This window comes from Bos taurus, chromosome 23 (assembly GCF_002263795.3).
Source record: "Bos taurus isolate L1 Dominette 01449 registration number 42190680 breed Hereford chromosome 23, ARS-UCD2.0, whole genome shotgun sequence".
NCBI classification, from domain to species: Eukaryota; Metazoa; Chordata; class Mammalia; order Artiodactyla; family Bovidae; genus Bos; species Bos taurus.
The window spans coordinates 15,822,898-15,850,194 of record NC_037350.1 but is presented as its reverse complement, the minus strand read 5'-3'; the positions used below and the strand labels follow the sequence as shown (position 1 = coordinate 15,850,194).

General features: G+C 53.7%; 1 protein-coding gene across 1 annotated transcript in view; it reads left to right on the top strand.

The window, feature by feature from the left end:
- C23H6orf132 (chromosome 23 C6orf132 homolog) overlaps window positions 1-19,101 on the top strand; it is a 34,851-nt gene extending 15,750 nt beyond the window's left edge. The window contains exons 3-5 of the mRNA XM_024983839.2: window positions 10,909-10,984; window positions 13,240-16,660; window positions 17,259-19,101. Coding sequence (XP_024839607.1) covers window positions 10,909-10,984; window positions 13,240-16,660; window positions 17,259-17,376 — 3,615 coding nt within the window. The 3' untranslated portion in view covers window positions 17,377-19,101. The remainder of the gene's footprint in view (window positions 1-10,908; window positions 10,985-13,239; window positions 16,661-17,258) is intronic.
- Window positions 19,102-27,297: the final 8,196 nt, after the last annotated feature.

The window sequence follows — 27,297 nt, the reverse complement described above, 5'->3', positions numbered from 1 at the left end:
ACAGATGGAGCACCCTTTCCCCGCCGAAGCCACCCTGCCTCTGCCCACCTGGCTCTTCTTCCACAGGGAGGGCCTCAGCCTGAACCCCCAAAGCCCAGCATACACCCTCATCCTCACCACATATGACTGCCCCTTGGCCACCAATGGGACTTCCCAGGTGGTGCTAGTGGTAAAGAACTCGCCTGCCAACGCAGGAGACGTAAGAGACACGGGTTCTATATCCCTGGGTCGGGAAGATCCCTGCAGGAAGAAATAGCAACCCACTCCAGTATTCTCGCCTGGAAAATCCTATGGACAAAAGAGCCTGGCAGGCTATAGTCCATAGGGTTGTAGAGTCGGACACGACTGAAGTGATTTAGCACACACACTTGGCCACCCTGTGGGTTCAGGGATTTGTGCCCCCCACTCAGGCTGCCTTCAGAAGGACTGATTGGGAAAGAAGCTCTAGAAGTGACCTGAAGTGTCAAAGTGTTACTTGCTTCAGTTGTGTCCAACTCCTTCTGACCCCGTGGACTGCAGCCTGCTGGGCTCCTCTGTCCGTGGGGATTCTCTAGGCAAGAATACTGCAGTGGGTTGCCATTTTCTTCTGCAGGGGATCTTCCCAACCCAGGGATTGAAACTGGATCTCCTGCATTGCAGTTCTTTACCACTGAGGCACCAGAAGAGGCCTAGGGGCCATTTGAATGGAGGATTCTAGGGACCTTGGTGTCTGGAGCAAGGTCAGGAAGGGGGCGGGGTGGGCTCTTAGGGCTTGTCTCCTTGACCCCATGGACTCCTTGCCCTGCAGGGCAACAGAGCACAGCCCGCTACAGATGAGAGAGATCCTGGGGTGGCAGGTCGGTCCAGAGTAAGACAGTATTGTTTGTGGAATTCGTCCCCCAGGAAGGAGGCATGAGCTTCAGCAGAGGGCAGGGGCTGGGGCAAGGAAGTCCTGGAGCTCTTTTTATATTAAAAAAATTTTTTTTTCCTAAGGTTATTTTTTTTTACATGGACCATTTTTTTTAAAGTCTTTATTGAATTGTTACAGTATTGCTTCTGTTCTATTTTGGGGTTTTGACAAGGCATGTGGGGTCTTAGCTCCCCATCCGGGGATCAAACTCACACCCCCTGCACTGGAAGGTGAAGTCTTGACCACTGGACCACCAGGAAGGTCCTGGAGCTCTTGATTTTAAATGCTCACTGGGTCCTCCAAAGCCGGGAAACAACCGCCAGGGCTTCACCCAGCTGGGGACGCTGGGTGCCGGGAGGGGTTTCCTTGTGGCCCTCACTCCGGGGGCCCGTCCCCCTGCTCCCCAGCCTTCCGCAGTGTTCCCAACCATTCCCGGCTCTGATTCTGACTCAGGGTCACCTCCCTCACCCCCCGAGCTCTGCACCGCCCCCTGAGGTGCCCCAGCCAGGCTCCTGGAGGAATCTGTGAGGAAGTTTGCATTCCATAGTGTGTCACTAAGGCTCTGAGCTGGCTCGCACTCAAGGTCAACTGTGTGTAGCCTGTTGGCCCAACCCTTGTGACCCACCCTTGGGGTTGGCCTGCGATCTGAGGAACCCCAGGTATGAGGATGTGTGTCCCGGCCCAGGGAGGGCAAGGGGACTGGGCCGGGGCCATCGGTGGGGTGAGGCTGTCCCCCAGATCCTTGGTGGTGCATCAGGGGGCTAGTGGTGGGCTCTGACTCCCTATAACTTTAAGGGGGAGACAACCTCAGTCCTCAAATAGTGAATGCTTTCCTCCCCTCCTCTTTTCTGCTTTCTTTCCTCCTTCTCTTTAACTCTGAAATATTTGTGGTCAAAAGGGCAGTAGGGGATTCCCGGTGACCTGGCCCTAACTTCGGGGAAGCACCCATCTATCTCTTCAAGCCCAACCAGACAGACACATCCCAGGAGTCCCTCCCAGAACAGAGTATCCATGGACTCGGGCCACTGCTCACCCACTGAGCCTTGTTAGGACCTGAGGGGTGGGGGCCCAGAGAGATGCCCCCTCCTTGAGTGCTTCTCTGTGGGATCTCTTTAGGTGTGGGGAGGCCTCTGATGTCACAGCAAACCCACAGAGGTGGGATCAACCCCATCTTACAGATGAGAAAACTGAACCTCAAAAGGCAAGAAGGGGGCACACTTCCTGACCACGGAGTGTGTGATTCTATCTTTGAGACGATGGAGTTAAATTAAGATTGCCAGAGTGGTCTGCTGCTGCTGCTGCTGCTAAGTCGCTTCAGTTGTGTTCGACTGTGTGCAACCCCATGGACTGCAGCCTACCAGGCTTCTCCGTCCATGGGATTCTCCAGGCAAGAACACTGGAGTGGGTTGCCATTTCCTTCTCCAGTGCATGAAAGTGGAAAGTGAAAGTGAAGTCGCTCAGTCATGTCCGACTCTTAGCGACCCCATGGACTGCAGCCTACCAGGCTCCTCCGTCCATGGGATTTTCCAGGCAACAGTACTGGAGTGGGGTGCCATTGCCTTCTCCAGTGTGGTCTACCCACCTACAAAATCCATGCTTTTCTTCTTTTTTTAAGTATTCATTTATTTGGCTGCACTGGGTCTTAGGGACAGCACACAGGATCTTCACTGCATCATGCAGCATCTTCACTGCATTACGCAGGAACTGGTGTGGCAACACCTGGACTCTCTAGTTGTGGTTCACAGGCTTAGTTGCTATGCAGCATGGAGGATCTTAGTTCCCCAACCACAGATCGAACCCACATCCCTCGAATTGCACAGTGGATTTTGACCCACTGGAGCACCAGGGAAGTAAGTCCCATGCTCTTCTTGATTACAAGAACTTAAAAAAACAAAAACAAAAAACTACGGATTGTGTGTGTGTGTATTTTTTAATTGTGAAGGAAACAGAAGTTCATTGTTCAGAACTGAAAATAGAGACAAGTATAAGGAAGGAAATATATATAAATATTCTCAGAATGGCATTTCCGTCCCTAGGCTCCCTGCCAGCTAATCATTGCCGGGTGACCTTTCAGTATACAAGGCTGTGATGGGGCTGCTTGACTGAGCTGGGGAGTGGGCAAGGTGACGGGGATCTTAGCTTCTGGGTGTTGTCCGGGTGTGGGTTCGGGAAGGGCTGAGGCCCAGCTTCAGGGGGAATGCCCCACCTGGACTCTGCCCCAGGCATTGAGCAAGGCTGCTGTTGCGGAGTGGGGGTGGCCTGGCTGAGGATGGAGGCACCAAGAGGCTGCCCCAGCAGAGGGGCTCAGATGCTCATTTGCATGTTCTTGGTCATTTCCCTTGCCCACCGGGTGGCCACACCCTGTCCCTCGATGTGGGGCCGCTGTCCTTCAAGGGCCAGACACGTCTCCCTCCTGAGTCTGCTTGAGGGGTACGCCAGCCCCTGCAGGCAGCCCCCTGGGGCGTGGGGTCTGTGATTTTCCCAGGGCAAGCGTGCTGAGGGTGGGGCAGCCCTTGGCTGACTGCGGCAGTCACAGGCCCACGATGGAGCCAGAGGTGACCTCAGGCCCAGTCCTGCCCGCTTGGCCTCGCCCTGTGACTCCTGGAAAAGCAGCTTCACAGACTCCTCCCTCCCCCCTCCTCTCCCTTCCTCTTCCCCTGCCCCACCTTGTTCCGCCGCCCCCCTCACCCCAAGAACTCTCCCGAGACAAAGACGGAGGTCCATCTCAACACCTGGTCGTGGAAGGGTGGCCTCTGGTGTTCAGGCCGCTGCCCACATGGCACAGGTGAGCTGAGCACAGGTGGGACTTATGGGCCGGGACTCACAGAACGCCAGGCTGGAGATGATCCTAAAGAGCGTTCACAGGAGGGAGGGAAGGAGGCCCTTTGTTCCCAGTTAATTGGTGGTGGGTCTGGCGCCAGAACACAGACTTTACACCTCCCTGTCCTGTGTTCCTGCCACCTCTCATTCATTCATCCAGGAGTTTCTTCACTCATCCAACTCTCACTGAATTGCCCTGTCTGTGCCAGGTGGGGCAAAAAGAATCAGCCATCCCCCTACCCACAGACAGGCTGGGCTGGGCCAGCAGAGACCAGGGCCACCTGTAACAGGCCCCGTTTATGCTGGAGGAGAAGGCAATGGCACCCCACTCCAGTACTCTTGCCTGGAAAATCCCATGGGCAAAGGAGCCTGGTAGGGTGCAGTCCATGGGGTCTATAAGAGTCGGACACGACTGAGTGACTTCACTTTCACTTTTCACTTTCATGCATTGGAGAAGGAAATGGCAACCCACTCCAGTGTTCTTGCCTGGAGAATCCCAGGGACGGGGGAGCCTGGTGGGCTGCCGTCTATGGGGTCGCACAGAGTCGGACACGACTGACACGACTTAGCAGCAGCAGCATGCTGGAGGAAAAGTGTGAGTGTGAATAGTGGCAAAGAGGGCAGGCTCCGAGTTCCAGTATCAACGCTGCTGTTTATTAGCTCTATGACCTTGGGCGATGTACTCAGCCTCTCTGTGCCTCTGTTTCATCTTCTATACAATAAAAACAACAACCTACCTCTTAGGGTTACTACGACGATTAACTAGGTTGCTACATGTGAAGTACTCAGAACAGTGCCTAGCGCATAGTAGGCACCTAATAAATGTCAGGTATCAGAATGCACACACAGGGTGAGGAACACACTGAGAAGAGAAATGAACTCGGGCTGAGGTTGCCAAGGAGGGCTTCGTGGAGGAGGGGTATTTAATCTAGGGTTTAAAGGATAGGTAGGAGTTAGCTGGACAAAGAAGGGCATCTAAGAATAAGAGCCAAAGTTAAAGGAGATAGTTAATAAGGATCTACTGTATAGCACAGGGAACTCTTCTCAATACTCTGTAATGACCCATATGGGAATAGAATTTTAAAAAGACTGGATATAGCTATATGCATAACTGATTGATTTTATTGTGCAGCAGAAACTAACACATTTTAAATCTACTATACTCTAATAAAAAAAAGAGCAAAGCAAGATTTGGGAGGTCTGAGAGTATGTGGGAGTGAATCTCAAGCAGCTGCAGTGATTCTGCACGGTGGGGGAGAGAAGTAGAGCCAAATCATTTAGGGGCTTTTTCAAGCTATAGATTCACCCCCAGAACCTCCAAATACTCCCTCCAAGGAGTGGTCTCTCTGCCGTACTGAAGATCCCTGCTGCAGGGAGCCCATTTGCTCTTGAGTGAGGCAGGTCTCCAGGGACACTGGTGGAAAAACACGAGAACCACTAACTGGAGCCCAGAGTTTGTGGAGCGGGTGGGAGAATGTGGCGGGAGCTGTGGACAGGACAGCTTATGAAAAGTCTAGAACGCCATGCGAAGGCGTTTGGGTGTCATCCTCCGGACCGACAGAAGGACGCTGAACAGGGAAGGGACCTGCTCTGGGATGCATTTTATTTCTTTCTTTCTTTTTAAAAAAATATTTATTTATTTTTCGTTGCATTGGGTCTTATTTGTGACTCCAGGGCTTCTCTCTAGTTGGGACATGGGAGCTCAGCAGTTGTGGCCCCCAGGCTTAGTTGCTCCGAATCAGGTGGGATCTTAGTTCCCCAGCCAGGGACTGAATCTGTGTCCCCTGCATTGGGAGGCAGAGTCTTAATCACTGGACCACCAGGGAACTCCCTGAGATGCATTTTAGAAAGAACATCCTGGCATCAGGCTTAAAAAATGGGGTGAGGCAGAAGCCAGGGAGATGATAGCAGTAGTCTGTCTGTCTGGGTAACAGACAGTGAGGACTGAAGGAGGGCCAAGCTTTCGGGGTAGCAGGAAGGGAGGGACACAGGATGTGCCTGGCAGAGCCAGGTGAAAAGCTGGGGGTGTGGGTGACGGGTAGATGCTTGGAAAGACAGTGATACCTAACTAGCTGTGAGTTCTTAGGCAAGTCACCTAACCTTTCTGCCTCAGTTTGCTCATCTGTAAAGGGGAGGTGTAATAACACCGATCGCATCTCATGTTGTGAAAAGTAAATGAATTAAGAGATGGAAGACAGAGCACGTGGTACAGATGGATGTGAGAGTTGGACTGTGAAGAAGGCTGAGCGCCAAAGAATTGATGCTTTTGAACTGTGGTGTTGGAGAAGACTCTTGAGAATCCCTTGGACTGCAAGGAGATCCAACCAGTCCATTCTGAAGGAGATCAGCCCTGGGATTTCTTTGGAAGGAATGATGCTAAAGCTGAAACTCCAGTACTTTGGCCATCTCATGCGAAGAGTTGACTCATTGGAAAAGACTCTGTCCTCTGAGGCTAAGGGAGGCAGGTGAGGAAGTTCACTCCCCGTGGAGATGGATGCTGTTCACACCTGTGCATTTGCACACTGAACTCTGTCACCACCCAAGCCAGGGCACTGGATGCCAGCTCCCTGGGTCCCCGTGTTGAGAGGGGAGTGACGTACCTTCCAGGTCTGTTTTACTAGCACTTGCATTAAAATGAGTTTGTATTTGCCTTCCTCAGTCCACGCTGGTGGAAGGGACAGCTAGCCCAGGTAGGTGGGAGGGGAAGAAGCAGGGCCAGCTGGGGCTTGGAGCTGCATTCATTTCAGTATTGGGGGCTCCTAAGATCATGGCATCTGGTCCCATCACTTCATGGGAAATAGATGGGGAAACAGTGGAAACAGTATCAAACTTTATTTTTGGGGGCTCCAAAATCACTGCAGATGGTGACTGCAGCCATGAAATTAAAAGATGCTTACTCCTTGGAAGGAAAGTTATGACCAATCTAGATAGCATATTAAAAAACAGAGACATTACTTTGCCAAAAAAGGTCTGTCTAGTCAAGGCTATGGTTTTTCCAGTAGTCATGTATGGATGTGAGAGTTGGACTGTGAAGAAAGCTGAGTGCCAAAGAACTGATGCTTTTGAACTGTGGTGTTGGAGAAGACTCTTGAGAGTCCCTTGGACTGCAAGGAGATTCAACCAGTCCATCCTAAAGGAGATCAGTCCTGGGTGTTCATTAGAAGGACTGATGCTGAAGCTGAAACTCCAATACTTTGGCCACCTCATGTGAAGAGTTGACTCATTGGAAAAGACCCTGATGCTGGGAGGGATTGGGGGCAAGAGGAGAAGGGGACGACAGAAGATGAGATGGCTGGATGGCATCACCGACTCAATGGACATGGGTTTGGGTGAACTCCGGGAGTTGGTGATGGACAGGGAGGCCTGGCGTGCTGCAATTCATGGGGTTGCAAAGAGTTGGACACGACTGAGCGACTGAACTGAACTGAAGGAGTGAGGCTGGACTTTGGGACCTACCCCAAGGGTAACAGAGTACCACAGCACCTCAAGCACTGTGGGGATGTGATAGGTGTGTTCTGGACTCTGTGTGTGTGTGTGTGTGTGTGCGTTCCAAGGCCGCTCAGGAGACAGACTTCCATCCTGTGGTCTTTGGGATCTAATGCGTTTTCAGAGTTAAGATCAAAGGTGGGGTGGACAGTATTACCTCCAGCCCATAAAGTCCGTCTGTGTTCCTCATTCACACATAATTATAGGGTGACCCAGAAGGTGCTTCTGGGATTCCAGGCAGCCTGCTTTGATTGCTCACAATATTTTCACTTTTGTGGGAAGAAGATTTAGAACACAGATTCCTGGGTTAGGAGCATTATCTCCTGTGGTCGTCATAATGGCCCCACAAAGCAGGAAATACCTCCATTTTATACATGAAGAAAATGAGTCTCTGATTTGTAGAAAAGGGAAGTTGGGAGGCCTAGGTTTGCACCCTGTCTCTTAAGGGATTTGAGATAACATAGTGCTGGCACACAGTAGGTGCATAAATGATAGATGAACATCATAGTTGCTACGGCTCATCCAAGCTCACACTCCTGGCAACATCACACACGCACAGGCAAAATCCAGAGCACGACTGGACTCTGAAAACTCTTGATGAAAAGTCCCTAGGTCTTTCTACTTTCCAATTATGTGCAAAAGAGTAATGAGAGCTCAACCCTGGCTTTTATTTTTATTTTTTTTTTCAACCCTGGCTTTTAAAGGCCTGGCCTCCATCTCATCAAAATCAGAGTATACGTACTCCATGAGGGTTATTAGCCAATCAGTCGTGGGTATACTGCAAAGAGTTGGACAGGACTTAGCGACTGAACAGCTAGACAGTCTTGTGTACTGCCTCTCGTGCACTATGTACCGCATCTCAGAATGCAGGGTTGAGAGAGGTTGAGAACAAGTATGTGGCCATTTGACTCAAACAGAGGCAGAAAAAAAGTAGATGGTGGAGCAAGGCCATTCCAGTTCTTCAGAATTCTTTAAGAATAAAATGAGTTGTTTGCTGCCCTCATATAACCAGAGACTAATTCTGAGACTGCCCTTGGTACCCCGAGGTCTTGTGGATATTTGTGAAACATCTGCCTTGAATCCCTCTTCGTATATATTAAACCATTAAGTCTAGAGAGTTGGCGCCATCAGCCCATCAGTGAGTAATAGCTTGGCTTACTATGTGTCCATGTTTGGGGGATTCATATAAGACATGTCCGTGGGCTCCAAGGAGCAACCAGATCTCATAGGAGGAACTGGGGGAATATCTAGAGCGCGAACAGGAGTCCTCCCTTGTGGGACTTGGCTGCGGGTTGCTCTGAACAGCAGTCGGTCAGTATGGCCTGGTGCAGACAAGGGATGGCTCTGTAGGAATAACAAGAGCTAACGTTTGTTGGAGAAGGCAATGGCACCCCACTCCAGTACCCTTGCCTGGAAAATCCCATGGACGGAGGGGCCTGGTAGGCTGCAGTCCATGGGGTCGATAGGAGTCGGATACGACTGAGCGACTTCACTTTCACTTTTCACTTTCATGCATTGGAGAAGGAAATGGCAACCCACTCCAGTGTTCTTGCCTGGAGAATCCCAGGGACGGGGAGCCCGGTGGGCTGCCGTCTATGGGGTCGCACAGAGGCGGATACGACTGAAGCGACTTAGCAGCAGCAGCAGCAACGTTTGTTGGGTTTTCACTGCATGCCAGGAGCTAAGTGTGTTTTGTGTATTGCATCACTTAATCCTCACAACTTCCCTAGAATAGGTAAATTCTATTTTTCTTTTGTGACCATGCTGTGTGGCATGTGAGAACCTAGTTCCCCAACCAGGGATCGAACCTGTGCCCGCTGCCACTGGGAGTGTGGAGTCTTAACCACTGGACTGCCAGGGAAGTCCCAGTAAATTTTATTTTTAAATCAGTTTCATAGTCAAGGAAACTGAGGCACAGAGAACCTAAGTCATTGGCTGAGTCATATAGCCAGTGGAAGGCAGAGCTAGAATTCAAATTCAAGCAATCTGGCTCCAGAATTTTCTCATTCCCTCTACTGTCTTTCTAGAGGGGCTCTGTGAATCCTTTTAGGGTTAGAGACTTGGACTTTAGTGAAGCAAATACTCAGCGGGGGAGCTCCACAGACCTGGGCTTAGCACCACTGGTCGTGAGAGTGTAAACAACTTGTCAGACTTCTAAACCTCTGCGTTCTCTGGCTCACGGGGACAACTTCTTCATTGCAGGGTGGTGTGATGGTGAGCATGTGTTCACAGCACAGAGCAAGGGGTGTTACTGTTAGAAATGGACAGTGGGAAGAGGGGCACAGCCTGACCAACACCCAGTATCAGGGATGAACGTGAACCAGAGGGGTGGGTTGGAAGGATCCTAGAGAGGGAGCTGGTTCAGTTAGATTGTTGGATTTGCTGTAACAGGTGAATGGAAATTAACACTAGCCTGAAGGATACTGCCAGGGTGTTGAGGACCTTGAAAGCTACCATAAAACGCCCCACAGCTCCTCTAAAGGACAGGTGTGTGGACTTTGTTGACATATGGAAATGTGTGTTTGGAGGGAAAAAAAAAATAGAATGCAAAATTGTATGTACAGACCAACAGCTGTGTAAACGCATTATGGTCTGCAAGCCTAGAGATCTGAAAGGTATCCACAGTGTTGTCAATACTCCAGGTCACCGCTCTTTTCTTATTTACTTTTCTGTAACTACCTAATGAAAACTAAGCGTCAACGGGAGGCCAGGCCAAGGGGGGTTGGCTTTTGATCTTGTGGACATCCCTGGGGAGTCATGAACAGTTTTGTTTTGTTTTTATCTGTTTCAGTTGAGATTTATATACAGTTGACTCTCATTATTTGCAGATTCGGTACCTGTAATTCGCCTACTCACTAAAATTTATTTGTAACCCCCCAAATCAGTTGGCTCGAGCGGAGCAGTGAAAGGTTTGCCAGTGCTGCACAGAGAACCAGCTGAGGTCGAACAGGACATTTTGCGTCCTTTTCTGTTTAGTGCCGTGCTTTTCATATTTCTTTGCTTTTTGTTGGTGGTTTTGCTATTTAAAAATAGCCCTCAAGGACTTCCCTGGTAGTCCAATGGTTAAGACTCTGTGTCTCCAATGCAGAGGGGCATGGGTTAGATCCCTGGTCGGGCAACTAAGATCCCACATGTTGAGTGGAATGGCTAGAAAAACATTTTTAATTTTAAAAATTAAATAAAATGAAAAAAAAATAAATAAATAAAATAAAATGCCCCCGAAGCACAGGGCCGATGTGCTGTCTAATATCCCTACGTGCAAGGAAGCTACGAAGTACCTTACAGAGAAAATAGGTAAGCTTCCAAGGCGTGAGTTATGGTGCTGCTGGCCATGAGTTCAATATCAGGGAGTTAACAACAGACATTAAATAAGGTATCTTTAAAGAGAAACACGCATAAAGACAAAGTTGTATATTGATCAGCTGATGAAAGTGACTTGACCAAGATTTACAGAATCTTTACCCTGTATTTCCCTCAAGGCATGGCTCCAGTTTTTACTAATTCACTGTTTGCAGCAATTTCACAGACCCTAACTACCACAAATAACAAGACTTGACTATATCACAGAATTCACCCTTTTAACTGAGCCCATATTTCAGTATAATTACAAGGTTATCCCTGTGGACTTTCCAGCAATTATAACAGCCTCACGGAGCAGCAAGTTAAGAACTGTCTGTCTTTCCCTGTCCCCTGATGGTTCTGCTGTCTTTCAGGATGCCCAGGAAAACCATGGACTGGCTGTACCCACACCCTGTGTGCCAGACAGCTTTGCAGACAAACAAGCGACAGGTAAGAGGACCCCAGGCTTGAGACTTGTCCATCTTTCTAATTTCCTCCTTAAGCCCAAGCATCTGGACCTCCCTCCCCAGCTGGTGATAAAGCTGGAGTCTCCAGGCCTCTTGGCTGCTAGCTGCTGTGGGTGGGAGATGAGGAGAGCCAGGGCTAAGGCCCAGGGGAGGAAGGATGGTTAGGGACGTGGCCAGAGCAGGAACAAGGGCAGCGTGAGTGATAGAAAGAACCCTGGAGTCAGGCAGCCCTGGCTTTGAATCCCAGCTCCCCCGCATATTAGCCTCACTCCCTGGGGCAAGTCACTTAACCCCTTGCCCCTCCTTATCTCCGGCAAGACAATTCCAGTTCTGGAGGTGCAAAGTACTGGATAGGAAGTGAGTCACTTCTTGTCAGATCCCTGCTCAAAACCCACCAGCAACTTCCCTTGTCACCTAACGGAAGGGTTCTTGCCAGGACAGCCAGAATCCGGCCCCACCTGGCTTAATCTGCTGGCTTTCTCGTCTCATCCCACTCTCCTTGCTGCTCCTTCAAGATCCAGGCTCGTTTCCAGCCTCGGGCCGTTGCACTTCCTGCTGTCCAGTCTGTTCTTCCCTTGCACGTGTGCACAGCTCGCTCACTCTCTCTCATTCCGTCTTTGCTCCAATGTCACCTTCTCAGCCAGGTCTTCCCGGACCTTGCTATTCACACTGCACCCTCGGCACCCCTCCTGGGTTTCCCCTCCGTATCACTCTTCACCTCGATGTGCTGGAAATTTACTAATATATTCACTGTCTATTAAATTGTCCCATTAAAACACAAGCTGCCAGAGGGCCAGTATTTTGACTATTTTTTGGTTTGTCTTTTCTGCTGTGTCCCAGCTCTTAACACTTGGGTGCTCAATGGATGTTGTCTGGTCTTTATTTTGAAGTCAGGAAACTGGGAGGAGCCCGTCAGAGCTGCACATTTCTGGGTTTGTTTCATTCTGTGCCAGAAATTGAGAGGTGGGGGAGGCAAAGGATATGTGCCCCTCAGAGAGGAGTAACCAGGGCATCCTGGTGGTCTGCAGACACTAGGGAGGGGGCAGGGACTGGGGCCGGGGGATAGGGATTTGAGCCTCTGGGGCCAGGGTGGAGGACTCAGTATCTCTCTAGTGCCTGAATCATCCAAGTCAATTCATTTCTACACACCCCATCCATCCGGCAGTCCAGAGTCCATTCCAGTTCTCTGTGAGGTTCTCTGGGTTCTTGGTAGATTCAGGATCTTTAGAAAGCAGGAGTTGCTCACGCAGATTTCTTCCTCCCAAACTTTCACCCAAACTTCCTCACCGAGGTGTCCAGGCCCCTACTTCCATCCATGACTTCCTATCTTTCCCAGCTTCCCCGTCTTATGCAGAATGAAAAGTTAAGCACAGGTGGTAGTAATCAAAGTGATTACCATTCTCTGGACCTAGCACCTGATATGGAGAAGGCAATGGCACCCCGCTCTAGTACTCTTGCCTGGAAAATCCCATGGATGGAGGAGCCTGGTAGGCTGCAGTCCATGGGGTTGCTAAAAGTCGGACACGACTGAGCAACTTCACTTTCACTTTCCACTTTCATGCACTGGAGAAGGCAATGGCAACCCACTCTAGTGTTCTTACCTGGAGAATCCCAGGGACCGGGGAGCCTGGCAGGCTGCCATCTATGGGGTTGCACAGAGTCGGACACGATTGAAGCAACTCAGCAGTAGCAGCAGCAGCACCTGATAAGCTCTTTCCATGCTTTTACATAAATTCTCTTAATGCTCACAACAGCTTTAAGAGGCAATTGCTGACGTTATTCCCATTTTACAGATAATGAAACTGAGGCTCAGCAAGTTTAACCAGTGTGTCCAAGGTCACACATTTAGTAAGTGGAGAGCCTGGATTTGAACCCTGGCGTTTCTGGCTTTGTACCAGCTGAGGCACCTGTAAGAAACACCCGGTGCACTCCAAGGGGCTAACTGAAGAGAAAAGGGATTATATATAGGACTGTGAGCAGGGCAGAGAAGCGTGAAGCCTGAGCCTTGGAAGCCAATGGAGAAAATTCAGCACAGGCTCCAGAGGCTGTGCCAGGGACAGGCAGGGGCAGGGGTCCCTCCCTGGAAAGCAGAGGGTCCCTCCCAGGAGAGGTCAGGAGACTGGAGACATGGCTGCTTCTCGCTTGGTGTTCACGAAACCAGCCAGCTGCTCTCTCAGGAGGTCAGCAAGCCCGCACTGCCCACTCACCCTCCTCACCTCTGCCTCTCCCTCCTTTCAGGCACCAGCACGCTCGTCAATGGCAACCTCCGACTATACAGCTCTGTGGGGGACCTAAGGCCTGGGCACTATGGCCAGGACTTACTCATCCCCCCACCTCCTCCAGGCCCAGCGCCGGCGCCACCCCTAGGCGCTCTGCAGCCTCCAGAGTTCTCACCGCCACCTCCACCCTCCACAGCTCCCCCACCTCCTCCCCTGCTGGAATCACCACCCCCACCCCCACCCAGCACAGCCCCAGCTCTGCCCCCAGGAATGGGGGCCCTTCCCCCGCCACCCACCGTTTCCTCCCCATCCACACCCACGCCTCCTGACTTCATTCCGCCCGCCCCACCCCAGGCCGTTCAAGCCCCACCTCTACCCCTCTTGCCAGCCCTGACACCCCCAGCCCCAGGGTCTCCTCATACCATGGGGACACGCCTCTTCCCCGCTGGGGGTGTCACCAAGTGGAAATCGGAAGTGGCGCTGAATGGCAGGCAGCCAGAGGCCCCCAGAAGCAGCGCCCCCAGGAGCCCTGCTGAGCCCACGGAGGCCCTCCCAGGTCCGGAGTCCCACCTCACCTTCCCCCGGTCATTCAAGGTGCCTCCCCCAACCCCAGTCAGGACTTCGTCCATCTCTATTCCAGAGGCACAAGGGACTCCTCCTGAGGACAAAGAGTCCACCAAGAAGGGCCCCATTCGACCCTCACTGCCTCCCAGCTTCCATATCCGCTCTGCGTGCCAGGCCTACCCCGACAGGGCTGCTGAGCTAGCGCTCCCCAAGGAGCCCGGTGCTGTGGCACCGGCCGGTCCGAGGCGGGGCCAGCCTCAGGTCCAGAGCAGTGAACAAGCCGAGACGCCACCTCCAGCCCCTCCCCTGCCCCCTCCTGCACCCCCACTCCCTCCGCCAGCACCCCCGCTGCCCCCAGCCGCCCCTCCTCTGCCACCTGCTGAGAAGGCAGCCCCTGCACCTGCTGGCTTGATGAAAAGACCCAAGTCTGGCTCTCCTGCTCCCAAACCCAAACCTGAACCCCCCAGCCCGGAGGAGACAGTGTCTTCGGAGCCCATGGACTGGCGGGACCCCAGCCAGATGGCAAAGCTGCGGGACCAGCTGTCAGCCTATCTTTGCGGCTCCAGGAGAGAGGACCGGCTCGCCAGTCACAGACCAGGTCCAACGGCAGCCTCTCAGGAAAGAGAGGACCACAAGCGTCCCAGCTTGCCTGCGAAAGAGGCGCCCCCGAGTCTGCTACAGAAGGAGGCCCCCCCGAGCCCGCCAGAGAAGGAGGCCCCCTCAAGTGTTCCTGAGGAGAGTCCCTGCAGCCGGCCAAAGAAGGCTGCCACCAGCCTGATCCTCCCTCCTGTGGACTACCTCCCCCAAGACGCACCAACTCCTAGCGTCTGGGAGATCCGGAAGAAGCTGGAGGCCCAGCTTTCCTCATTAGCTGAGAAGGAGGCCAGGCCCAGCAGAGGGTCTCTGCCTCCCAAACCTCAGCCAGAAGGGGGAAGAATCTTTGAAAACAGAGATGATAACAGCAAATTCCCCAAGCCTGTGGCCAAGAATCTGCCACCTCTATCCACCACCCCTCTGCCAAACACACCACTCCAGTCCAAGGTCACACCTGGACCAGCCACCTCACCCAAGGCCACACCTGAACCAGCCACACCACCCAAGGCCACGCCCGGACCAGCCACACCACCCAAGGCCACACCTGAACCAGCCACACCACCCAAGGCCACACCTGAACCAGCCACACCACCCAAGGCCACGCCCGGGCCAGCCACACCACCCAAGGCCACACCTGAACTAGCCACACCACCCAAGGCCACGCCCGGGCCAGCCACACCACCCAAGGCCGTACCTGGACCAGCCACAACACCCAAGGCCACGCCCGGACCAGCCACACCACCCAAGGCCACGCCCGGACCAGCCACACCACCCAAGGCCATGCCCGGACCAGCCACACCACCCAAGGCCATGCTTGGACCAGCCACAACACCCAAAGCCGTACCTGGACCAGCCACAACACCCAAAGCCACGTCTGGGCCAGCCACACCACCCAAGGCCACACCTCTACCCATCACATCTTCCCAACTGATAGCAGAAAAGAACCTGGTCCCAGCTGGGCAGTGGGAGAAGCCAGAACATGAAGAACTTGCAGTGCCCTCCAAGCCAGAGGTAGAGGGGCACTCCTCAGAGACCAGTAAGCCTCCTACACAGGGAGCCCTCTCATCTCCAGCCTTCCCCCCAAAGATATCACCTGGGCGAGAAGAGGTGCCGTGTCTCTACAAGCCCCATTGCAGCCAGAACAGCTCCAGCAGAGAGGTGGCTGTGGTGATGCCCACCCTGTCCAGAGGAGAAGCTGCAGGGTCAGGCAAGCCTGTGGCGGTGAAGGAGCCCCAGGAGCTGCCACCCAAAGCCCCAGTCTCATCCCAGGCTGCTGACGAACTCCTCAGGCACCCGGTGACGGGGGAGGTGGTGGAGAGGGGCTCCCCGATGGCCCTGCTCCTTGCGGCCAAGCAGAGGGCCCAGAAGGGGAGGCCCAGGGGGGCCGCCCTGGGCCGGTCCTCCCTGCCAGGGAGTCTCCAAGGCCCCAGCCAGCCCAAGGCAGGGTCTGATACCATCTTGTACAACGAGGGCCAGCCCAACTCCTTCACTGTGGTCCCCAAGGTGTCCAAGGAGACTGAGAAGGTCCCCCAGCTAACCTCGCCAGGACAACCCAAAGGACTCTGTCAGTGGGAACTCCAGCCCCGCAGGGACCCAGAGGACACGGAGTCGTGCAGCGGGCCCAGCTGGACAAAGGTGAAGCCCCAGGCCTCCGCGGCCTGGGAGAGACCAGCGCCCTCCAGCCTCCTCCAGGGCCGCCTGCTGCCCAAGTCTTTCTCCTCCCCTCCTTCTCCTTCCCACAAGCCAGAGGAAGACAAGGAGGAGGAGTTCAACTTTGAGGTCATCCCGCCGCCGCCAGAATTCAGCAATGACCCCGAGCCCCCGGCCGCCCCCTTGCAGTATCTGGGGCGCCGGGGTTCGCCTCCCCGGAACAATTTCTCAGACTTGGGGCAGCCCGCGAATGCGGGCCCACCCCGCGTCTTCTCTCACTTCGCGGATCCAGGTCCAGCCCGGGGCCTAGAGCGCTTCTCCGGCGTGGGTGGGGGCCGCTCGCTCATCAAGAAGCGCCTGTACGTCGGGGAGCCCCACCGCAACCCAGGGCCGCCCCGCGGCGGCACCGGCCGCAGCCTGAGCTTCCCCAACTGCTTCGGGCCGCAGCCCGGGGGCCCCTTCGCAGCGCCCAGCGGCCCAGAGATGCGGCGCGTCAACTCGGCTGGCCGCGGGCCCCCCGGCGGCCTGCACTCGCGGAAGGTGTCCCTGGAGGCCCCTCGCGGAGAGGCCAAGTACAAAGCTCTCGGCGGCGGCGGCGGCGGCGACTACGGCTGCACGCAGGCCACCGGCAGGTGAGCAGCGGGCTGGGAAAGCAGGGGAGAGGGGAGCTGAGCAGGGAAGGCAGGGGAGACGGGGGCTAGGCAGGGAAGGCAGGGGAGAGCGGGGCTGGGCTGGGAAAGCAGGGGAGAGGGAGGCTCACCCCCAGACCACCCGGAGCTGGCCAGGCTGCAGCCATCAGCCTGGACATTTGGTTTTCTCCCTCCTGGCTCTCAGGGCAGAGAGAAGGGGCAGGAAGGCCCGCTTCCCTAACACCCACTGTCTCCTTTGTCTTCTCTCTCCTGACTCCGTCTTCCTAGAGTCCCCGTGTGGGGTCGGGGAGAGCTGAGTGGTCCTTGAGTGCTGAGATTTCCCATCACCGAGTTGCATCCAGAGCCAGGCTAGGAGGGAAGGGTTCTGAGAAGGAGGGTATTGGGCATGTACTCTGGCAACAGGGCCTGGACAGGAGGGAACCCTGTGGCTGATGAGTCAATACTGGGGTTCCACTGGGGAGGATAAGCCCTGGGCTTGAGGGGCAGCTCCATCCTTCCTCTGATGGCCCTGGGGAGATTCTCGGGGTGATGGTTAACCAGCTGCAGATACTAACCTCATCTCTCTCCTGCTTCCTGCCAGGTCTCCCCACAACAACACGCAGTACGGAAGCTCCATCAACACATTCACTGTGAGGCCTGGGACCCGCCATCCCATCTCCTATGCCTACTCAGGGGCCCATTGGAAGGCCACGTCCTGAGCTCAGGGTTTTCTCAGCTCTCCTGCAAGGGGTTGGATCCAGGCGCTTGTTTTGGTGGGGTTGGGAAGGATGCAACTGGTGTTAGGTGGCCTCACTCAGACACAGAAGAGTCTTTGTTTCCCAAAGACAGACAGATGGACAACGAGTGAAGCCTTGGCCCCAGGAAGATCAGGATTGGACTTCTGTTTCCCAAAGCCTTGGTGTGGCTGTGGACTGTCTGCAGAAGAGGGTGGGAGGGAGGAGAAGGGAGAAGAGAAGGACCTTTAAGGACCCAGAGCCTGAGTTTTCACTATCTGGGACTATTTGCTTTAGTAGGGCTTACTGAAAGCAGCTTTCCAAGCAGCCCTGCTGAGCAGGTTCTAAAAGGAAGGGCAGGGGCACTGGCTCCCAATGGGAACCCAATGGGAACCCATCAGAATGGCTGTGGTTGCCGGTCAGGCTCTCATGAGGGGCTGGGGACCAGCTCTGTCTGGGTGGGGGTGCAGGGTGCTACAGGTTGCTCTCAGCTTCCACCTGTCCACCAGTTGCCAATCCAGAGGTGATACCTGGGGTTGCTGGTATGAAAGCCACACTGAAGTGGGATCAGGAATATGCAGGCACAACAAGTGGGGAAGGTACCGGAACAAAGTGCTTTGCACTCTCCGTGAGTGGGGATGGGGGAATTGGTGGTTCATTTCTCCCTGGCCTTGAGCTACAGAAGGGCCTAGAGAGGGGAGACTTGGCAAGTTTGGGATGGAAGGCACGGTGGAGGCTTGCTTTTCTACTCAGACCCAGGCAGCCATGATTTGGGGGGTTGGGCCCAAGGAGCCAGAAAGCCTGGGGCTTGACACCAAAGGCCTTGAGTGGTGGTCAGGTCCTGTATGGGATTTGGAGGGGCATCATCCCAACCACCCCTCCCAACCCCAGGACTACAGGTCCCCAATATTATTGAGGCCTTGTGATGTGTAACCAAGATGCCAGAAGGCCTTGGAGAGTAGAAGGCGACAGAGATGGGAATAGAGGTCTGAGAAGAGTTTGCTGCGAGTAGGGACCGTGATTTGGAAAGTCAAGAGTGCAGGACCAGGCCCATTCAGAGCAGGGAAGCCTGATCAGTAGGGTGACCATTTGTTGTTTGTGGAAAGTCTGGATTTAGGCCTGTTTTCCAGTGAATTAGAACCCCTTCCACTTTCAAAAAAAGTCCTGGTGTAGATGGTGTCTGGCCATCAGACATATCAGGGAACAGTATTCCTTGGTCCATCTTGTCTTCAGGTCTTGGGGGGTTGAACTCCTGGGGCCAGGCCAAGGCAGGCTACCTGGGTGAGGGGATAGGGCAGGGGGTGCCCACCTCAGAGGAGCAGGCTGGTGGGGGCACCCAGGAAGCAGTTCCCTTTGGGGGCACGATGTTGGACCTCTGATGTGTGCTAACCACTCACAGTACCAGGGTAGAGGGTAGCAGATGACCACTTCAGGGAAAGAGTGCTGGGGTGGGCAGGTGCTCTGATGGGGCAGGATCTGGTCACCTGTGTCTAAAAAGCCAACCGCACCCCAGTGCCAGCACTGGCTCTATATATATGTATGTATTTCCCCCTGTACAATGTTTTATACAAGATTTCACTAATTTATCTGCTATGTTAAGGCTTGAGGGGGGGGATGTGGACTCCCAGCTGTATCTTGCTCTGGGGTTGGCAGGGAAGGACTGATTCTCTCTTGGCTTGGAAATAAACAGGCCAGTCTGGATAGCCTCCAGCCCTGTGGCTGCAGATTGATGACTGAGACGTCCTGGGCTGTGACGAGAGGTTGGGGGAACTCAGCTGGGGAAGGCCGAGCACAGGGTGGTGGCTGAACTGGAGCCATTATGCTGGGCCCAGCTCTCTCTTCTGACCCTTAGGTTTTCTCATTCTCCAAGTCCTTTCAAGGGGAGGGAGTAGAGCTAAAGTCTGGTGATAACAGACTGTGCCCCAAAGCAAGTCTCTGAGTCTCTGAACCTCAGTTTCTTCTTCTGTACAATGGATGTGATAACCTACCTCATGAGGCTGTTGTGACAACTAGAGACAGTCGTGCATTCATTTAACAGGGATCTGAGTGGCCACGAGATAGCAGGCACTGTGCTTAGCGTGGATATACAGCCATCAACATTGACATGCCTCTTACCCATGGCAAGACTGTAGTCTCGTGGAGGAGAGAGAATGGAAGGAACGCACGGAAACAGCCTCTATTATACAGAACGGTAGGGAGGGGAGAAAACAGGGACTAGGAGAATAAGTGGAGGGTGCAGGAGAGGAGCGGGTTGACTGTGACTGGCTGGTCAGGGAGAGGCCTCTTGAAAGGGTGCCCTTCATGGGATTCCAGCCAAGCATCCAACATGAATCTGGTACTCAGTAATTGGTTTTCCATAAAGCATCTTTAACTTCCCCAGAAGAGGAAACTGAGAACCAGAGGTCATCTCAGGACCGTGTGAGGGAGAGGGTGTGCTTGTTGTGTTTCCTGTGTCTGAGCCTTTTGTTGGGGGGATTTCTGGGAAAAGGATGCTGGGAGGGTGACTCACTTGTCCAGCAACTTGGAAGGGCCTCCCCTCTCCCATCCCGGGGCTCCCTGGTTCTCTTGTCTCTCACCATCCACACCCTGAACTGTGAGCAAGGATGGGGCCCTGCCTCTGGCTGCTCTGCGGGAGGGGCAGATCGAGGAATCACCTTGAGTCATCTCTAACTCATCTCGAAAGTGACCGGGATGGATGTGTGCTGTGTGTGTGTGTGTGTGTGTGGTTTTTTTTTTTTGGAAAAAAAAGGTTTTGACCCTGCTGCATGGCATGTGGGATATTAGTTCCCCGACCGGGGATTGAACCTGTGCTCCCTGCACTGGCAACAGAGTCTTAACCACTGGACCACCCTGTGTCTGAATCTTAAACTTTGTTAGTCCCAGATTTCTTTAAAGAGCTGTTGAGAGCTATGGATGCTCACCCCAGAAAGACGCCCCCACATGCATTTTTACACGTTATTTCAGACACTCCACAGATCCCCCCAGACTGGGCTCCATGGACTTCACGCTGAGAACTCCTGATGAAATCATGGTCGTGGCAACCACCAACAGTGTACTTAATTTTGACAGTTTGGAAAATTCATTCCTTTGCTTGTTTACTCCCGACAGCTGTCTAAGGAGTGCCGGCCTCAAAATACTCCTACTTCCATGCTGATGAGAAAATTCGGGCTCCAAGAAGAAGAGTGAATTGTTCAGAATAGCCCACCTGCCTCCAACCTCTGCTCCTCACCGCTGCCTGCCTCCCACCATTCCCACGTTTCATCCCTCTCCCAGTCACATCACGGCCCCCCCAAACTGTGTACCTGTCAGAGCAGGGAAGGGGGAGGGCCTGAGGAGGGAAAAGCTAATAGGCAAAGTTAATGGCTGTAGGTGGCACAGGTGTTCCTGGATCGGGGTGGTTGCACCTTGGTTTCTGGAGCCTCCTCATTGCTCCCTGGATGTGGCCCAAGTCCCGGTACCCAGAGCCACCCCCCCCCATCCCCCTTTGAGGCCTGGCCCAAAGCAGCAGCGGGTCTGGTCCTGGGGCCTGCAGTGATGTCTGAAGGGCCCTCTTCTCCCAAAGGAGAAAGCACGGCTTTCTCCAGGGTGGGGTTTCCTGGAAGCAGAGAGGCCTCCTCCCACCCCTGCCAGAGGCTGCAGGAGAGAGAGGTGCCTTCCACTGGGAGGCGTGAAGGGGTGAGCGGAGGCCTGCCCCCGCCTGCTCATCCCCCACCTGCCTCCCCTCGGCGGCCTGTGGCCACTTTCATCTCTGCAGCTCGAGGGCAGTGCTGGTTTCCCACCATGAGTCAGTTAGCCGCCCGGAACGGGCGGCCCCTGAGTCCAGGCAGAGGAGCTGGGCCTCCTCTTCCCGAAGGCCCGGGGCTGGCCGGCCGCTGTGGACCCGCTGCTGGGGCCTCTGGGGGCGCTTTTGGCCAAGAAGGTGAGAGAAGGAAAGTGCGCTTCTGGGAGCAGGTGGAGACCCAGGCAGTGCCTTGCGGATGCTCGTCTTTACCGGAACGGTCCTGTGCTCCTGCCCAGTTCTCAGAGCTCTAGAACCGTCGTCAGCACTTGGCGCAGGGGAGCCTCTCCTGCTCCCCTCCTTGAGAACTGCTCTCCGAACTCCTACAGACAGTTCTCTGAGGTTTCCTGTCCTTTAGGAGACCTGTCTCCTTCCTTCCTCTGCCAACCAGTCTTCCTTCTTAGCGTCCGTGTCAGGAGACTCAGTGGCACCCCCGTCTGGCCTGCACCCGAGCTCCCCATTGCTAACTTGAAAGTACTCTGTCCCCGGCCATTTCCCTGTGGATCCTGCGGGCCACTCAAGTTCGGCCTCTCCTCTCCCCTCCTTCCTTCTCACACAATCGTGAGGCCAGAGCAGCCAGACCGATGGCTTCACTATCCGCCCCTCAGCTTCCTCAAGGCTGACTTGCTCTTCAAGGCCCAGCCAGCCCCGCGCCGCTCGGAGACCCCTCTGTCCTCCACACCGTGGCACCCACTTCCCTTGGCTGGCTCATCCTTCAGGCCCCGCCAAACATCCCTCACGCCCTCGGCCACCTCAGCTCCTGTTAAAGCTACCGGTTCCCCTCACGTGGTGTTCAGACGCTCTACGTCTCCCTCCCCCAGCAGCCTGTTGGCTCCACAAGGACGCCTGTCTTATTCATCACAGTATCCCCAGCATCTCAGGCTGCTCCTGGGCGCACCAGGTACTAATATGCGTTTGTTGAATGGCTGCCTGTTAGTATATAATCAGATGCTGTCATGCACTGTTTAAGTTCCTTGAGGGCAAAGGCCACGTCTCCTATGGACTCGTGATCACACAACCCTCTGGTTTTGTTTTTTGGTTTTTTTTGGCTGCACTGGGTCTTAGCTGCAGTATGCAGGATCTCCGTTGTATTCTTGGGGATCTTTCGTTAGGGCACATGGACTCTCTAGTTGTGGCATGAGGGCTCTATAGTTGCGACACCTGGGCTTAGTTGCTCCACGACACATGGGATCTTTCCGGACCAGGGATCGAACCTGCGTCCCTTGCATTGCAAGGCGGATTCTCAACCACTGGACCACCAGAGAAATCCCAACCCTCTTGTTTCTAGATGTCTGTGACCTGATCTAATGCTGAGGTTCCTGCAGGATGTAAAGTAATGGTTTTAGGGATGGGCCTCGTGGGTTTCATCATAAAGGCATCAAGATGCCTTGAAGAGGCTCCTGCCTGGTGCGCTGAAACTTTGATGCCCTCTAAGTGGAGGCAGAAGGCGCTGGGTACTACCAGGTGTGGTCCATCTGGTCCTCAGAGGGCTAGGCGTGGGAGCCTCAGATGACCCTCGTATCAGGTCAGGGCTGCTGCCCCCTGGAGCTGCCAGCGCCAAGCAGCCCAATGACCCACACTCCACGTTCACTCCCCTTCTGCCCTTCCATCCTCAGCACCGTGATCGGTCTCCAGCCTGTCCCTGTGCTACCAGCGTCACCGGGAATGTTTCTGTCAAATGTGGGCCGGACAGTGAGAAGCAGCAGCACCCCTGGGGGCCAGGGTGGCAGAAGCCAGTCAGGATCAGTCTGTTCACTGTCCCCCCACTCCCATGCCACAGAGCCCTCCCTCAGGAGGAAGCCTTACAGTTCGAGGGGTTTGGGTTTGTTTTTGCTTTTTTTCAACCCCCTGTTAAACAGCGAGCTCCCTGCTCAAGGTTCTCGGCCTTAGGAGGGATCCACACACAGAATGGGGACCCAGCGACATCGCCGTCTTCCATTTCTCCCACTGCAGTGTGGCATCATGTTCCCGGTGCCACTGAGGTGGGATGTTGCTAGAGGTCCATCTGTGGGGCATTCCCTTCTCATCCCTGAAAACTGTATTTCTTCCATCTGTCTTCCCCAGACGGAGCCTCCAGTCTCCTTTAAGACTTCCCCCAGGAGAGGTCTGTCTCCTGCCACTTCGTGTCACTGTCCTTTGTTTTCTGAGCCACTCAGAGAGGGTTTAGTGGGCACCTGCTTCCTCTCTTTCTCTCTCTTGCTCTATCTGTGATCTTCCTGCCCTTTGGTTCAAAACTTTCCAGCATTTGTTCCAAATACCCGAGGCAGCACAAACCTAATATCCCACAGTGCTAGAGGGCTGCACAGTACAAGGCAAGGAGCCACCAGGAATTCCCTGGAGATCCAGTGGTTAGGACTCCATGCTTTCACTGCCAAGGGCCTGGGTACGATCCCTGGTTAGGGAACTAAGATCCACAAGTCACCCAGTACAGGCAGAAAACAAACAAAGGCAAGGAGTTGGGCAAGAGGCTCACAGTCGAGTGCAGGACACACACACACACACACGCACACAAATAACTAGGATATAAAGCAAGACATTTCAAAGTTCTCCCACCCAGGGGAGCTGGGTGGCCAAATAGAGCAGGTGACCACACGGGACACGCTGCTGGCCTAGCACCACGGGCGGCCCCCCTTGCTGGCCTGTGACTAGGTCATCAAGGCCGCCCTCAGCCCTGTGGCCCCAGTGGGAGTTCATGCATGAGCGGGCAGAGGAAGGAGGGCAGGCATCTATTTATCTGCTTCCTCTACAGTGTCTGACACGCAAACCCTTGGGAAAGGGTACCTGTTATTGCTGATGCAAACACACACACTGCTGTTGTCTTCGATGACCTGTCCTGGCCCTTTAAAGCTGCCGTTGACATTCACTTTAACCTGATCTCTCCAGGCAGAGTGGAGGGGAACGAGGAGAGGAGTCTGTGTCATAGCACTGTTGTCCTTGCCCAGAGGTCTAGGCTGAGTTGCTGCGTGTGAACCTCATGTGTACATGTGAAGTTGGCTGTGCGTCGAACCAGCAGGTGGCGCTCTGCTCACAGGTACCTGACCTCAAGCCCAGAAAATGACGTTCATGCTAAGGTTGACAGGGCTCCCCTTAGGATCCAGTCACTGAGCTAAGTGCTGCCCCATCTGCCAGTATTTCCCAAACTCGAGCTGCATTAGGTATATTGGAGGATTTGTGAAAACACAGATCCCTGGGGCTCATTCCCAGCACTCCTGATTCAGTGAGTTTGCTGTGGGTCCTGAGAATTCACATTTCTGGTCATGTACAGATGTGAGAGTTGGACCATCAACAAGGCTGAGTGCCGAAGAATTGATGCTTTCGAACTGTGGTGCAGGAGAAGACTCTTGAGAGTCCCTTGGACAGCAAAGAAATCAAACTAGTCAATCCTAAAGGAAATCAACCCCGAGTATTCATTAGAAGGACTGATGCTGAAGCTCCAATACTTTGGCCACATGATACAAAGAGTCAACTCATTGGCAAAACCCTGATGCTGGGATTGAGGGCAGGAGTAGAAGAGGGTGACAGAGGATGAGGTGGTTGGAAGGTATCACCGACTCAATGGACATGAATTTGAGCAAACTCCAGGAGATGGTGAAGGACAGGGAAGCCTGCGTGCTGCAGTTCATGGGGTCGCAAAGATTCAGACACAACTTAACTGAACACAAAGTTCCCAGATGGGTCATCCCAGTCCTGATGACCCAAGGACCACACTGTGAGAACTGCTGTGGTGTAGTATCTTATTTAATCATCCCACGCCTCTCTGGGAAGGCAGCATCCAATTATCAACGAAGAAACTAAACTCCCAACAGGCCAAGAGATGTGGCCTAAGCCACATGGCGGAGGACAGGGAAGATCCAACCACCTGGGGCCCCGCCCTCTGCCTCAAGGGCCCTGTGGCTGGGGTGGCTGACAGCACCCCTCCTGATTCCAGTAGGGCAGTAAGAAGAGAGAACAAGGGAGGGATAAGCAGGGTGCTGAAAGCAGGCATGAGGCGTTGTTAGTCTGGGAGGCATTCCTGGGGGTCCAGAGTGTTTTAAAAGCACTTTCCTTCTATTGAAATATAGTCTGAGGGACTTGTCTGGTGCTCCAGTGGTTAAGACTCCACACTCTCAATGCTGGGTTCAATTCCTGGCCAGGAAACTAGATTCCCACATGCCACAACTAAGACCTGGTACAGTCAAATAAGTAAATATTTTAAAGAAGAAAGAGAGAGGAAAAAAAACATATATATATAGCCTCATAAAACTGGCCAATGAGCACTCACACCGCGGACCCTCCCTTTTCAGGACTGACGCTCTGGCTCCCCCTGCTGGCAGAGATGCTGCAACTGTTTGTGCTTATCCGGGTCCCTCCACATGGTCCTTTTTCCATGTGGCTGACTGCCCTTTCCATTAGAGAGCCACCTCACCCAAGGTCATGTCGGCTCCCTGGAGGCAGCCCATGTTTGTTGATGGTTCCTCCTTCCAAGCCAGGACAGCTCTGAAGACTCCTCACAACTCCTGGGCTCCCCCAGGGAGGCTGGCCTTCTCTCCCTGCCCTCCCTCACCCCTCCCTACTTGACAAGTATGCATCCTAAAGGCTCTCCCCAAACATGTCCTGTACACAAATCACAGTGTCCCAGGAACCTGTCCTGCCACAACTGGTCACACACCACGCACTGTTCTGAGCATTTACACATATTATTTCAAGGAATCCTCCCAGGGACCCCAGGACGTAGGTATTTCTATTATCTCCGGTTTACAGATGAGAAAAGTAACTTGCCTAAGGTCACAGAGCTAGCAAGCTGCACAGCCAGGATTCCTATGCAAGCTCTGAAGTGTTACACACACTGTCTTCTAGAACATTTCTGTGGTCTAGCTTCAAAGAAATTAAAGGAATCAGCCAAAGGAGATTTATTCTGATATGAGAGGGGGGAAAAAGTCTTGACTGCTCCCAATTCTTTTCAGACAGCTCTCTCCGATGTCTGAATATGCAGCCCTGGTGCCTAATTTTAGTTCAGTGGTTCCTAAGGTGAGGAGGGGTGTAGCTCCCTGGGGAACTTTGGCAACGTCTGGAGATATTTATTGTGGTGGTTGTTGTCAGATCTGGGAGAAGGGACTTCCCTGGTGGTCTAGTGGCCAAGACTTCTTGTTCCCAATGCAGGGGGCCTGGGTTCAATCCCTGGTCAGGGAACTATTAATAGATCCCACATGCTGCAACTAAGACCTGGTGCAACCAAATAAATAAATTAAAAACAAACAAACAAAAGACCTGTGAGATCCTAAGGGCATTTAGCAGGTGGAGGTCACAGTTACTATTAAATGTCCTACAATGCAAGCAAATCTCGCCCCAAATATCAGTAGACTACAATTGTGTGTGTGTGTGTGTGTGTGTGTTCCTCTGTCCATGGGATTTCCCAGGAAAGAATACTGCAGTGGGTTACCATTTCCTCCTTGAGAGGATCTTCCCGACCCAAGGATCGAACCCACGTCTCTGCATCGTGGACAGATTCTTTACCGCTGAGCCATCAGGGAAGCCCAGACTGAGGTTGAGAAACGCCATAATCTGGCTTTAAAGCCCAGTCTCCCCGCTGCTTTTACCCTCAAGGACTCCCAGTTTGATGCCCACTAGAGAGCAGGCAATGGCACCCCACTCCAATACTCTTGCCTGGAAAGTCCCATGGATGGAGGAGCCTGGTAGGCTGCAGTCCATGGGGTCGCTGAGGGTCTAGCGACTTCACTTTCACTTTTCACTTTCATGCATTGGAGAAGGAAATGGCAACCCACTCCAGTGTTCTTGCCTAGAGAATCCCAGGGACGGGGGAGCCTGATGGGCTGCCGTCTATGGGGTCGCACAGAGTCGGACACGACTGAAGTGACTCAGCAGCAGCAGCAGAGAGCAGGCTTTGGTGGAGGTGGTCAGAGATGTTTGAGCATTGGGGTGGAGAGAAGGTTGGGAAGGCAAACGTCCTACCTGCACATCTATCTAGCTAGTAGTCACAGGCAATGAAATCCCAGAGGCATAAAGCCACTTGTCACATTCATGCTTGAAATAGCAGGAGGAGGTTGGAAACCACCTGTATGACCCTCCACTTGGAATGGGTTAAACAAGTAAGCCATGGTAGAGCCATACAATGGGACACGGTACAGCCA